At 43.9% G+C, this 15,113-nt stretch overlaps 1 protein-coding gene across 1 annotated transcript in view; it reads left to right on the forward strand.

Annotated features, from left to right (window-relative positions):
• The first annotated feature begins 13,171 nt into the window (after positions 1–13,171).
• The window catches only part of SPINK2 (serine peptidase inhibitor Kazal type 2), a 51,814-nt gene continuing 49,872 nt past the window's right edge, over positions 13,172–15,113 (forward strand). The window contains exon 1 of the mRNA XM_073651716.1: positions 13,172–13,305. Coding sequence (XP_073507817.1) covers positions 13,257–13,305 — 49 coding nt within the window. The 5' untranslated portion in view covers positions 13,172–13,256. The remainder of the gene's footprint in view (positions 13,306–15,113) is intronic.

Here is a 15,113-nt window from a genome sequence, read left to right on the forward strand (position 1 = left end):
CTTTTGTGCGAGCATTTTCTTTAAATTGCCACCTCTAATGCCGGCATAGACCACATCAATGCCCCTTATACGTAATGATTTTGCATTACAGTTGTGGAATTGAACTGAAATGACGTGGCAATGTTTTTAGGGTAGAAAAATCAGATATTGTTCCGGGGGCCTCAATGTCCCGAACATGTTCCCTGGTCCTAACTCGTAGTTCCCTTGAAGTGAGTCCTACATACACTTTTGGACAATCGCAAGTTGCATAATATACAACGTGTGTCGTACTACACGTTATATATTGTTTAATATTGAAAGTTCGTGTGCCATCCACGGAAGCAAAAGATGTAGAGCGAATAATGTTAGCACAAGCGACACAACGGCCGCAGGGGAAACAACCCAAAAGGGGCCGTCGGGAGCCAAATAATCCAGGAACGGGGGGAGCATAATGACTACGTGTCAATAAATCCTTCAAATTTTTACTGCGTCTTGGGGTCATTGATGGCCCCTCACCTAGACATTCTGTAAAACATGGTTCAGTCCTGAGGATTGGCCAGTATTTCAGCATAGCCAACCTCATGGTTTCCCATTCATGGTTATATGTAGAGATAAATCTGACTGTTTGGTCAGACCTACTCTTCTTGTTTCTGGACTGAAGCAGCTGGCCACGAGGGACTTGTTTGGCCCTATTGTATCCAGCTCTAATGCTTCTCCTACTGTAGCCCCTCTGAAGAAAGGGACTTCTGAGATCATCTGCCTGCATCTGAAATCTTTCTTCCGTAGAGCAGATCCTTTTCATCTGAAGGAACTGACCAATCGGGACGGCCCTAATTGTGGATACATGGTGGGCTGAGGAAGCATGGAGGAGAGAGTTGACAGAAGTCGATTTTCTGAAGACATCGGTCTGGAGGGACGCATCAGTGTCAACCTCCTGACCGATGTCTAAAAACTCAATATAACGTGAATGGTACTTATATGTGAGTTTAATATTCATCGTGTTCCGATTCAACTCCTCCATGAATACATCGAGCTCCCCAGTCGTGCCCTGCCAAAAAAATAAAACATCATCAATGTACCTCAGCCAGCACTGCACACGGTCAGCGGCATGCGCGCCCTCATCGCCAAAAATGTTCCTCTCCCAGTAGCCCAGGAAGAGGTTGGCGTAAGAGGGCGCACAGGCCGCGCCCATGGCAGTGCCGCGCTGTTGAAGGTAAAAACGGTCTTTAAAGACAAAAAAATTATGCGTGAGCACGAACTGAAGGAGCTCAACCACCAGGTCACACAAAGGGCCATCCCGATCAGTCCCCCCCAGGAAGAAACGGACCGCCTCAAGTCCATCTTTATGGTTAATACACGTATAAAGTGACTCAATATCAGCCGTCACAATGATCCAGTCCGGATCCACAAAGACCCCATTTACCCTATTCAGGACGTCCGTCGTGTCTTTTACATAAGAAGGAAGAGTTTCCACCAAGGGTTTTAAGTAATAATCAATGAACTTGCAGATAGGGTCACATAAACCATCTATCCCTGACACGATCGGACATCCCGGAGGGGCCACAGGGTCCTTGTGGATCTTGGGCAACAAGTAAAAAGTGGGGATCTTAGGGTAAGGGATCAGTAATCCCTCAAAAACTTTTTTAGTAATGATGCCATTATCCAAAGCTCTAGTTAAAATTTCCAACAGCATACAGGAGAAGGATGAAAGGGGATTGTAAGACAATTTAATATAAGTAGTTCTATCCCGTAATTGACGGAAGGCTTCCTTTTCATATAGGGTATTTGGACAGATCACCACATTCCCCCCCTTGTCCGCTGCTTTAATTACCACATCACCAAGTGATTGTAGTTCTACTAGAGCCTCCATCTGACGGTGTGTGAAATTGTCATACCGTCTTCTTGTGGATATCTTTCTGAATTCCTCAGACACCAATTTAGTAAAAATCTCCACAGGAGCACAGAGGGACAAGGGGGGGAACCTAGTTGATCGGGGCAAAATATTAGTAGGAAACATACCTTCCTGGTCAGGCATCTGTTCCCTAAGGAGATCCTCAAGGGCTCTAAGGGGTTCAACTTCGGCTGGAGTATCCAAACCATGTATGTTCATTTGTCTATTGTAATGTAACCTCCTCAAAATCAATTTGCGAGAAAAGATATGTAGATCCTTCAATGCTGCAAAAAAGTTGAAAGAATTAGTAGGTGCAAATGTTAGTCCTTTGGAAAGGACTTCAATCTGTGCTTCAGACAATAGATGGTTAGAAAGGTTAATCACATGTAACGCATTTTTATTGTTTTTAGTGTTGGACGTAGTACGTGTATTTGGCTTCCCCCGATTCCTGGTGGCTGCCATAGATAACTCAGTCTCCACATTTCTAATTTTAGAAGTAGCCCCCATAATGGATTCTTCCAGTGACGAGCTTGATTTGATTGATGCAGAACGTGATCGAATACTCGAACCAGATCTCGATGGGGCCCTGGAGCAACTATTTAAATTTCGCCATCTATATACTCTCTCCATTTGTAGATCATTGGTGTCCCTCTGGAATTTTTTAATTTTCAATTCCCTCACCTCTTTTTCCCATTTCTGATAGTCCTGATCCAGACTCTCATTAAATTTCTTAAAAGCCTCCACTGAAAGTTCACTTTTAATGGAGTTCTGTAAGTCTTCCACTTCAAGTTCCATCTCAATAAGGGACGAGGAGTTTAGTTCAGATAAAAGTCTCATAAAGCCGATGGAACAAGTATTCGATAATTCTTCCCATTTCTCCTTGAACCCAGGGCTGTCAATAGGAAATGAGGGGAACACCTGTATTCTGAGACCTCTAGGTATAAGGCTCTTAGAGATGTATTTTTCAAGAAAAGCCCGATTCCACCATGTACGTGTCCTTTTTTTGGTAAGTTCCTTATATCTAGTCAATTTTTCCTGTAGACCAATACCATTAATGCCAAGCTCTATGTCATCACCATCTTTAAAACATCATGTAATTGAAGGGTCCACGCCTCGTCGCGTGTCCTAAAGTCCATAATGGCCCTGGGCGATACTGTGGATAACACAGAAATACAAATTAACACAAAAAGTCCCAGATTAGGCATTATTCATATAGATACCGGGGGGCACAGCCGGGGAGTCACGGCCCTGCAACCCCATCCAACTCCAAGTTAAGACATTTAACAAATCAGGAGGAATACGGAGTATTATGGATGCAAATAAAAACTATTTTTATTGGGTATATATTAAAAGACATGAATAGATAAAATGCAGACAGAACAGACAAAAAAATTGGTACAAAATGTGTGCACAGCAATGCATATAGTTATCAGTGTATATGTCAATCCTGCACAGACCTATACTAGAAAAAGATTCTTTTCCTTTAAGCGACACAGGTGTATAATATACCAAAAATGGGCTGTTAAATTAACAGGTTATCATCACACAGAGTGCATGAATGAGATAGGCATAATCAGGTCATTATAAAACTGTTATGAATACATAGGTAATGTGTCTATCCACTATATCCAATATAATGACCATGGCTTACCAGAGAGCAGGATGAAGAAAAAGAAGAAAAAGAACAGTGCAGCAAGCTGGCACACAGGAACCCCCTTGGACCCCAATGCACGTTTCGCTTTTCAGTGTTACAGCTTCATCATGGGGGATATGGCACTAAGCCAGAACAGGACCTTAAATTCTCATAGTAACAGGTCACATGGTGTGAATGTGACCAAAGATACAGCCTTCCCAGCGCATGTGCACTGTCAGTCGCGGCCAGCAAGGACCTAAAGTGTAGGTCACATGGGAATAACACACCACTCCCATATTAATGACGCTCGTCGGCGTGTGTGCGCCCGGGAACACGCAGTCCGGTGATCCATCAGAGGCGTTACCATCAGCTCGCGTGCACGGGAGCCGGGACGCGTCACCATGGCACCCGCGCACGCGCACAACAGCACAAGAAGCCCCTTGAATCCCGGATATACGGCAGCCGGCGCGAGCATGCGCACTGCATCACGGGACAATCCAACAACATAACCATGGATCCCAGAGCATAATTGATATGATGCAACCTTTCAATATATACATGAATGACCACATATGGTGACCCCTATACAAATGCAAATAACAAATGACAGATCGACAGTAATATTATTATTATACGATGTTGTCTGGAGTAGATGTTTTGCATGAGAAGAGGGGTGATCCATATGTTCTAAACACCAATGATAGAGTCCAATTGCCCCGGGAAAAATTGAGTGAGGTATTGATCCGATTCAAATGACCATGAGAATAGGTCACTATTATAGAAATGAAAAAAATAAAATAAAATTAGAACTACAAAATTAACATACATAAAATTCAAACACGGGAAAAAGGAAGGGATAAGTAAAAAGAGCTGAGAATTAAAGTATGGTCTACAGGAAAGATGCAAAATTTACGGTCTCATTGAGGCCGTACGGAGTGATGGATCCCATTACGGTGGGGGGCGCAATGATGTCCGACGGCCAGCAGCAGTCAGCGCTGCAAGTGACCGGCAGCACCCCAGCTCCAGGGGAGCTGCGTAAAGACTGGGAGGTGCCAGGCCGAGCTGGAGCAGTTGCGGGAGCAGGTAAGAGTGAAGTCCCTGTCCCGGACGCAAACGGTGCTGCTTCATCCCTGGTCCCCCTGCAGTCCAAGGCTGATGACCCGGCTGGGCCAGCCTACAGCAAACAGGTGTCTCCCCGGAGGGAGCACCACTACTAAGCACAGTATGTGAAACTGAACTGAACTGTATACAGTTACCCGTAAGGGTATAAGGACTCTGTGGCTGGGGACTTGAGCAGCCCAAAAACTGTTCGTATAAATAGTTGCACTCCCTGGAGTGCCTTGTTACTGACCATTGAACAAAAACCCGTTTGGCGTGGCGGAAGACGTGGTCCATCACCTGGATCACCTATGCCCTGCAGCCACGCCCAGGGCCTACGTGGAGGGTTTGCGGACGGGTCCCTCATGCTACCATGTACTTTTGGTGAAAAGGACACCAGGTTACGGGACTTGCCGTAACCTTATTGTTGTTGTTATTATTGTAATTGTTATTATTATTGTTGTAACCCTTGTTTAACAAAATGCTTCAGTCCAGGAGTACTGAGTTTTACTAGGGGGGAATGTGGCGCCCTGCTGCGCACGGTGCCACAGAACCCAGAAGGGTGCACGGACGGATTTCTCCACAAGAGGCCCTCACTACATGCAAACACCTCCACCTTCCACCTCATACCAGCAGAGGGAGCCCATTAGGGATATATAAAGGGAAGGTGGAGCCAGGCAGTTCAGTCTACAGAGAGTTTAGAGTGTGCTCAGGATGTAGCAGCACGCAGGCTGCTGTATGAGGCAAGCTAGGCCTCCAGCAGCCCTGAAGCCTAGTGAGGGCACCGAGTGTGGTCGACGGCGAGAGTTAAAGGAGAGTGGAACTAATGTTAGAACCTTGCTGTTAGGTTTTTTTTCCTTTGCTGGTCACATGACCTTGTTGGTCTATTTAGTCCTGCTCCGCCCTTCTGGCTTTGCTGGACTTCATTGTATATCTACTTTCTAGCTAGCCTGTGCTCTGTATCTAGCTCTGTTAGTTTGCTTGGTCTACGGACCTCTATGTTCTATCTATTTTGTTTGTTCGTCTGTCTGCTACTATTTCTGTTAGGAGGTGTCCCATATTCCTCCCAGTCCTTAGTACTTGTAGGGATTCCCTCCCCACATCTATAGGTCTTCGTACAGACTAGATTAGGACTTTAGCAGGTCTGATCGCAGGATCAGGTTCCCTGTTACATCGTAGGGATTCAGCTGAGTCTCATAGTAGGGACAGATCTCCTCTCTTTCCTTAGCTTTGGTAGCAGAACATAACAGTAAGTCCAGCCAGCAAATTCTCTAAGGAAAGATTTTTCTGTTCCATCATGGTGTCGGTTCAGGATTTGGCTCATCGCCTGCAGGGACTCTCTCTGGAGGTGGCCGAGCTCCGTCAGCACGTGAGTAACTGTCCTGGAGCACATTTCTTGGAGCCTAAGGTATGTTTGCCGGATTTGTTTTTTGGTGAACACCGAGAATTTTTTTCATTTAAAAATGCTTGCTTATTGTATTTTCGTTTGAGACCTAAGTCCTCTGGGGATGAATCCCAGCGCGTAGGGTTCATAATGTCACTTTTGCGCAAAGAGCCTCAGGAGTGGGCCTTTTCTTTGCAACCTAGTGATTCATGCTTCAGATCAGTGGATAGTTTTTTTTCTGCTTTGGGACTATTATATGATGATCCTGACCGTGTCGCATCAGCTGAGACTGAGTTGAGACGTCTAAAACAAGGATCGGGTAATGTGGAAAAATATTGTACACATTTTCGTCGTTGGTCCACTCAAACAGGGTGGAACGATTCTGCTCTGAAAAGTCTATTTCTTGCTGGGCTCAGTGAAAGGGTTAAAGACCTGCTAATTGCTTATCCTACACCTGAAGATTTGCAACAGGCTATGCAATTAGCTATACGGGTGGATAGAAGACTGCGTGCTAGGGTTAATGAGAGCAAATCCTCTGCTATGTCAGTTTCTGGTTATGATAATGTGTGTACTAACAGTGGTGAACCGATGGAGATTGGATCGGTGGCACCTCGCTCTCAAGAAAAAGACCGTCGTTTTTCGCAAGGCTTGTGTTTCTACTGCGGAAAATCTGGTCATTTGATTAAAGGCTGTGAGCTTCGTATGAAGAAAGAAAAAAAAATGGTCAGTCACGCCCGTATTGCCTGTTTAAATTCCAAGGGTATATTTTTAGCTGCTTCCACGATTGCTCAGGAAAAATTAATGGAATTTCGGGTGTTTGTTGATTGCGGGTCTACACTGAATGTAATTGATGGGGGATTCGTGGAAAAACTCAATTTAAAACCTGAACCTTTGTCATCCCCCATTGCTGTGGTTTCTGTGGATGGCTCCCCTTTGAAGAATATTACTCTCAAGGTCAGTGAATTTCCTCTCACTATTAATGGTGTTCACCATGAGAAATTGGATTTGGTAGTGTTGAATAACTTGCCTTCTCCAGTAATATTGGGTTTGCCCTGGTTAAAATTTCACAATCCTGTACTGGATTGGTCTACCAGTGAAATTAAATCCTGGAGCCATAAATGTTATGACAAGTGTTGTAACGGGCGTATTGCAGCTTTGGATAGGGGAGAATTGCCTGTTCCTATTCAGGATTTTTGGAGAGTTTTTTCTGAGAAGGAATCGCAGGTTTTGCCTCCCCATAGAGACTATGATTGTTCTATTGAATTTGTCCCTGGAGCGACTCTTCCTAAGAGTCGTTTATTTAACCTTACTATTCCTGAGAGGAAGGCTTTGGAGGAATACATACAGACAAGCTTGGCCGCCGGTCACATTAGGCCCTCTAAGTCTCCTGTGGCGGTTGGATTTTTTTTTGTAAAAAAAAAGGACGGCGGTTTACGTCCTTGTCTGGATTTTCGTGAGATTAACAAAATTACGGTACGCAATCCTTACCCACTGCCATTGATTCCTGATCTGTTTAACCAGTTATTGGGGGCCAAGTGGTTCTCTAAAATTGACCTTAAGGGGGCATACAATCTGTTGCGCATGAAGGAGGGTGATGAATGGAAGACTGCTTTTAACACTCCTGTGGGTCATTTTGAGAATCTGGTTATGCCTTTTGGTCTCACTAATGCTCCTGCATTTTTTCAGAATCTGATTAATGACATCCTTAGACCTTTGATCGGTAAAAATGTGGTTGTGTATTTGGATGACATTTTGATTTATTCGCCAGATCTGGAGTCTCATTGGCGGAGCGTGCGTGAGGTATTACAGTTATTAATGGACAATTCGCTTTTTGCTAAGCTGGAGAAATGTGAGTTCGCTGTACAGAGAATTAGTTTTTTGGGCTACATTATCTCCAGCAAAGGTTTTGAGATGGATCCGGTTAAGGTTCAGGCTGTGCAGGAATGGCCTAGGCCTATTGGTTTGAAATCGATACAGAGGTTTTTGGGTTTCGCCAATTACTATAGAAAGTTCATAAAAAATTTTTCTAGTATTGTCAAACCTCTGACTGATCTCACCAGGAAAGGTGCTGATGCGGTTCAGTGGTCTTCTGAGGCCATTGAAGCTTTTGTGTATCTCAAGGAGAGGTTCACCTCTGCTCCCATCCTTATGCAGCCTGATGTTACTAGGCCGTTTTTGGTTGAGGTTGATGCTTCCTCTGTGGGGGTTGGCGCAGTATTGTCTCAGGATAACGGGGATGGATTACATCCCTGTGCCTTTTTTTCAAAAAAATTTTCGGAGACTGAATTGAATTACGATATTGGTAATCGGGAATTATTGGCTATTAAACTCGCATTTGAACACTGGCGCCACTTCTTGGAAGGTGCGGAATTTCCCGTTCAGGTTCTTACGGATCATAAAAATCTGATATATCTTGATGCTGCCAAGCGCCTGAATGCCCGTCAGGCTAGGTGGGCACTGTTTTTCTCGCGGTTTAATTTCTCCGTTACTTACATCCCTGGTACTAAGAATGTTAAGGCGGATGCCTTGTCTCGCAGTTTTTCTCCCATAGTCGGTGCTGAGAAAGAGGAAAACATTTTACAAGAAGGTGTTGTGATAGCTGCTTTAGACTCCGTTTTGGAAGATGAGATTCTTAAAGCTCAGGAGAATGCCCCATCTAACACTCCTCATGGGAGGTTGTTTGTGCCTGAGACCTTTAGGAGAGATTTGTTTGTTGAGTGTCACGAATCTCGGTTGGCAGGTCATCCCGGAATCTCTGAGACCAAGAGACTGGTGGGTCGCAGTTTTTGGTGGCCTGGATGGCAGAAGGAAGTCATTAAGTGGGTGCGCCAATGTACTATATGTGCTAGATCTAAGTCCTCACATACTCCTGTTGCGGGGTTGCTTTGTCCTTTGGAGGTCCCCAGTGCTCCTTGGACACATTTGGCTATGGACTTTATAACTGACCTTCCCCCCTCTGAGGGTTTTACTGTCATCTGGGTGGTCGTGGACCGCTTTAGCAAGATGTGTCACTTGGTTCCCTTCGTCAAACTGCCCTGCGCTAAAACTCTCGCTAAGGCCTTTGTCAAGGAAATTGTCAGACTTCATGGCGTTCCTACTGACATTGTTTCTGATAGGGGTCCTCAGTTCGTGGCTCGTTTTTGGCGTGCCTTTTGTGACAGGTTGGGAATTCATTTGTCGTTTTCGTCCGGATATCATCCTGAATCTAATGGCCAGACAGAAAGGAAAAACCAGGATGTTGAGCAGTTCTTGCGTTGTTTTGTGGCAGACAATCAAGAGGGGTGGTCTGAGTTTCTGCCACTTGCCGAATTTGCTCTGAACAATCATACATCTTCTTCTGCTGGTTGTTCGCCTTTTTTTTGTTGTTCTGGGAGACATCCGTCGTTTGGGTCGTTCTCCAAGTTGGGATCTGCCGTGCCTGAGGAGGAGAATTTTTCCGGTGATTTGGAAAGAGTTTGGACGGATGTGCGTGGTAATCTTCAGGAGGCCAACAGAAAATCTAAAGACTACTTTGATAGGAAACGACAGGAGGTTTTGTTCGCTGTTGGTGACATGGTTTGGTTGTCCTCTAGGAATCTGCGGTTGAGGATTCCTTCTAAGAAATTGGGTCCCAAGTTTGTAGGGCCCTTTAAGGTGCTTCAGGTTGTCAACCAATCTGCTGTTAGGTTGGAGGTTCCTACCTCCTGGAGAATTAATCCGGTCTTTCATGTCTCTCTGTTAAAAAAAGCTGTTGTGTCGGATGGTGACGCCTCTGCCTCTGTTCCTCCGGTGGTGGAGGACGGGGAATATGAAATTTCTCGCATCCTTGACTCTAGACGGTATAGAGGTAGTTTGCAGTATCTTGTGGCCTGGAAAGGTTTCGGACCCGAGGATAACTCTTGGGTGAGGTCAGATGATGTTTCCGCGTCCAGACTTATCAGAGCGTTTCACAGGAGATTTCCTGATAAGCCTGGTCCTAGGGGATCCGGAGGATCCTCTTAGAAGGGGGGGTACTGTTAGAACCTTGCTGTTAGGTTTTTTTTCCTTTGCTGGTCACATGACCTTGTTGGTCTATTTAGTCCTGCTCCGCCCTTCTGGCTTTGCTGGACTTCATTGTATATCTACTTTCTAGCTAGCCTGTGCTCTGTATCTAGCTCTGTTAGTTTGCTTGGTCTACGGACCTCTATGTTCTATCTATTTTGTTTGTTCGTCTGTCTGCTACTATTTCTGTTAGGAGGTGTCCCATATTCCTCCCAGTCCTTAGTACTTGTAGGGATTCCCTCCCCACATCTATAGGTCTTCGTACAGACTAGATTAGGACTTTAGCAGGTCTGATCGCAGGATCAGGTTCCCTGTTACATCGTAGGGATTCAGCTGAGTCTCATAGTAGGGACAGATCTCCTCTCTTTCCTTAGCTTTGGTAGCAGAACATAACAACTAAGGGGGCAGAGGAGCATAGTAAGCTCACCCCGATTTATATACCGGACACCGGGTTCCGTGCCTACAGGGGTTCTTTATGCCCAGTAGGAAGAACCGGAACCCCTGGAGAACTACAGGTCCCAGGTCGACCAAGCTGAACTCATATACAGGACTAGGAATCACGAAGGCCCCAGCGTCCAGGGAGAGTGATTGCCAAAAGAAAGTCCTACTACCAAGTCAGTAGGTGAAGGAGAAATGTAGCATAGAAGCCAGGCCTAGCTCTAGGCAGGTCAGAAGCTTAGGAAGAAGACACGGATCAGGAGGCCTTATACCTGCTCCCTGGGGAGAAGTCCAAAAGTGCGCCCTTCACCTGGGGTACCCTGGACTGGATTTAACAGTTGTACCAGTAAAGGTAACGAAGCAAATTCCCTGTCTCTGTCCGTTACTCCGGCTGCGCCATCGTTCTTCCCCTGCACTACAACGCCCAGCGCACCTTCCACGATCTATCTATCTACACTGCCCTGAGGCTCGCTCCACCTGTGGGGAGCTGTACCATCTTTAGCTGCCTTGTCACCTGCCTCAGAGGACTGCTGCAGTGCTGGTGACCTTCACCAGACACCACAGGTGGCGTCACGAATTTCTCTGAACTTTATTAGTAATCGCTACCCCTTTTGTGCACTGTCCGCCCTGGGCCAGCCACCGTGATATATATATATATATATATATATATATATATATATATATATATATATATATATATATATATATACTGTCCCCAAACAGTAAGGCCCCCGGAGGGCGCGACATAAACAAGGAGGTCGTAAATAAGGGTGGGGGTAGAACAGTGAGTAGGTGAAATGCATACCAGAGACTAATGCCAGCAAAGAAGGGAGAAATCACAGCATAGGAAAAGTTGGGTTGCATACCAGAGACTAATGCCAGCAAAGAAGGGAGAAATCACAGCATAGGAAAAGTTGGGTTGCATACCAGAGACTAATGCCAGCAAAGAAGGGAGAAATCACAGCATAGGAAAAGTTGGGTTGCATACCAGAGACTAATGCCAGCAAAGAAGGGAGAAATAACAGCATAGGAAAAGTTGGGTTGCATACCAGAGACTAATGCCAGCAAAGAAGGGAGAAATCACAGCATAGGAAAAGTTGAGTTGCATAACAGAGACTACTGCCAGCAAAGAAGGGAGAACTCACAGCATAGGAAAAGTTGGGTTGCATACCAGAGACTAATGCCAGCAAAGAAGAGAGAACTCACAGCATAGGAAAAGTTGGGTTGCATACCAGAGACTAATGCCAGCAAAGAAGGGAGAACTCACAGCATAGGAAAAGTTGGGTTGCATACCTGTAGGAGAAATGGATAAACAGATCTTTTGTGGCTCCCCCGTCAAGTATGGCGCCAGGACTTCCGCCCACTGCTCTGGTGCTCTGGAGGGAGTTTCAAAAACAGTTAAAAAGGCCTCTATTTCGTCACCTTGTGTCATCTTCTGCAAGGCTCTCCTCACTGCTTTCCAGACAGAGAATTCATCATCTGACATTAGAATCGGAGCTGCTGCCATGCCACTAACTGCCTCTGTGAGAAAAACAATCTGCTGCTGTTGTCGGAGCTGTTGCTGGTGCTGTTACTGCTACTGTTACAGGCACTGTTGGTGCGGCTGTTTCATCAGCAGCTTACTTGTCTTTTGTTGTGCCAGCTCTTGCTGCTGGAGCTAATGCTGCTGGTGGTGGCTTTGGACAAAGGTGCTTGATTAGCTCCTCCATTTTGTTTGACCGCTGTTCCATTATTACCGCCGCCTTCATCCAGGACAGGCAGTCTGTCTACAGCTGTCAGACTTGCTTCCAGGGGATCTTGACCACACTTCTAACACCAACTGTGGCAGATTAGTTCACTCGGCTGCACATAGAGGTAGACACAGGAACACTGTCTCTTTAAATGTTCTGATGGTTTATTAAGAGCACTGCATAAACTATGTCAATGTTAACAAAACAAACACTGCCATCCCGGCCTAACAGGAAAAACATAACGTATGGCACAGTCCTTGTTGCTACGGGTAACCACCAGCTTCAGGAACAAACAACCCATAGTTTAGCTTTCCTTCACATGACAATACAGATTCAGAGCTTGTGTCTCCAGGCCCAACCCACACCAAATGCTTTAAAAGGCTGGGAATTTATCCTCTGAACTCCTCCCTCTCTACAGGTGTTTAATTCTTCTAGCACTAAACATGGCTGATTAACCCCTCTCATCACTTCGTATGCTGGAACATTTTTTCTATGTTTATATTACTGGAGCTAACAATCTCAGTGCTACATACCATATCTCCCCTCCAGTACTTTTCCAGTGACTTTGTCACAATACATCTAATATTTGTCTTGCAGTATGTCGCAGTAATGCAATATATGCTTATCCAATCTTGCTTTGCAGTATAAAGATGCTGATTACAGAAGACCATAGATCAGGGATCTCCATCACAGGACTTTCCACCAGAGTATGATTGTAGTTGTAGTTTGGCAACAGCATGAGAGCTGTAGACTATAATCAACCATTTTTTTCTGTAAGACTAACAGGTAAGTAAGGGAATTTGATACTTCCTACATTTTTATATGTTATTATTACTTTGCTTATACTGCCAATGTCGTCTAATTTAATAGAGACATTGACTTGCTATATGAATTAGATATTAAGGAAAGTACAGTGTTCCTTAATGAATTGTTGGACATGCTACAAAGGCTGCATATACTGCTGTTGTGTGACATCACAGGTTTGTTCCAATGAAGCTGACAAAGGCAGGCACTGGGAGTTCTATTCTGAAACACAGTGCTGTCCTGAGCAAACAGCTTGTAAGTCAGAGGAGAGAAGAAACCATGAAGACTCTGATATTCTCCACATTACTTTTCTACATACTAACACCAGGTATGCAGAGGTATTGTTCTCACCAGTAAGAGATCATTTAAATAGTCTCTTTTTTGTTATTCATAATATATTATTGTAAGGATTTATTGCATGCATTTTTCATGTTGTTTCCAATTACCCAGTGAACTGTTACTGTAGATTCGTTAATAAATGTAGGAACCAGCCAGCATACATTTACTTTTACCAAATAAATTAATTGTATATCATTGGCATGGATTCACTTGTTTACATGATGCCTGTAGTAATACTTTACTTTTCTCCATACTATATATGTACAAATGTCAATGGGATGTCAGCCTTTCATACATGATTGGATGATGAATCAAAAATGTACTTTCTATTCACTAGAGAAAATCTCTTAATGATAAAGAGAAAACATATATGCATTATATTTATAAAAGGCTCTGAATGTGTAACTTTAAAGGGAATGGGCACCATTATAAAAAGTTTTTTCGAGCAATTGTACCAGCCCTTGCTGTTTTGATATTGCTCAGACCATTTTTTTTATCTTATTTTCTCTTAAAGGAGGTTACCAACAAAAGAAAAAGTGTAGTTAAAGGGAACCAGTCAGGTCACCCGTACCCACAGAACCACCAGAAGTTGTTCCCTGCTTAACAGTCCCTTTATTACATTGCACACACAAAGAGATCTTTAGAAAAAGTATTTCTAATGTTCGTTTAGATGTAAATGAGGCCTTTGACTAGTCGATGGGGCGTTAGTGTTCCCAGACTAGTCGGCTAGTGATAACAAGCTGGATAGCTCCTCTCCTCTTGAGTCCTCAGGACATTGCATCCGTGGTTTCCATAAAGAATTTCACATTTTGATTTTTCTAAGCAAAGAACAGTTATCCATTTTGTGTATCAGTTTTAAATGAGCTCTGGCCCAGAGAAGATGGCAGTATTTCAGGACAATGTTGATATATGGCTCTTTCTTTGCATTGAAAGAGCTTTCATGCATATTTTTAATGCCGTGCCGACTGATGGCCCATAGATCAGGAGCCTCCAATATTGACCGTCGGCCTTGTCCTTTGTGTACTGTACATGGATGTCTCTGAATTTTTTTGATGATATTATGTACGGCAGATGAATGGATAATCAAAGTATTTGCAATTTTACGTTGAGGAAACATTTTTTTTAATTTTTCCACAACTTTCAGATGCAGTTGTTCACAGATTTGTGAACCTCTGACTATCTTTGCTTCCGAGAGACTCTGCCTCTCTAACATGCTCTTTTTATACAGTCATGTGACTTAGTTGTCAAGCCTGTCCCAACCTTTTTGAGATGCGTTGCTTCCATCAGTTTCTAAATTAGTATTTTTTTGCAAATGAAATGGAAAAATGTCTGTCCACTTCTGAATAAAATATGGCAATAAGAAATTCCCAAATCATTGCATCCTTGTTATCTTTCTATTTTAGACAGCGTCCAAACTTTTTTGGAATTGGGTTTGTAGGTTGGTGAACGATTGTCTACTGAATGATCGCTTCCTCCATGCAGCAATACTCGTTTTAGTCAATATTTGTCATTGCAGTTGGTCAGCCTGGTCATAAATGTTCAATGACATTAAGCAGAAGATTCTTCTGGGAATGCTCTTCTTAGGAAAGATTGTTGATAGATATTTTCCAACAATGTCCAACAATCAGATGAAAATTTTGAACACAACCGCCATTTTTTTCAGGTGATGGCTGTGTGTCATCATTTGGCTAAAACATCTGCTGTTAAATTTTATCTAATGAACATTTGTTATGGTTAGAATCATTTACTTTTATCAACTTTTGTCTAATTCGTTCGGGCACCTTAAAGGGGTTGTCC

Source organism: Phyllobates terribilis, unplaced genomic scaffold (genome assembly GCF_046119375.1).
Source record: "Phyllobates terribilis strain yellow unplaced genomic scaffold, ASM4611937v1 Scaffold_1__5_contigs__length_1240528914, whole genome shotgun sequence".
Classification (NCBI taxonomy): Eukaryota; Metazoa; Chordata; class Amphibia; order Anura; family Dendrobatidae; genus Phyllobates; species Phyllobates terribilis.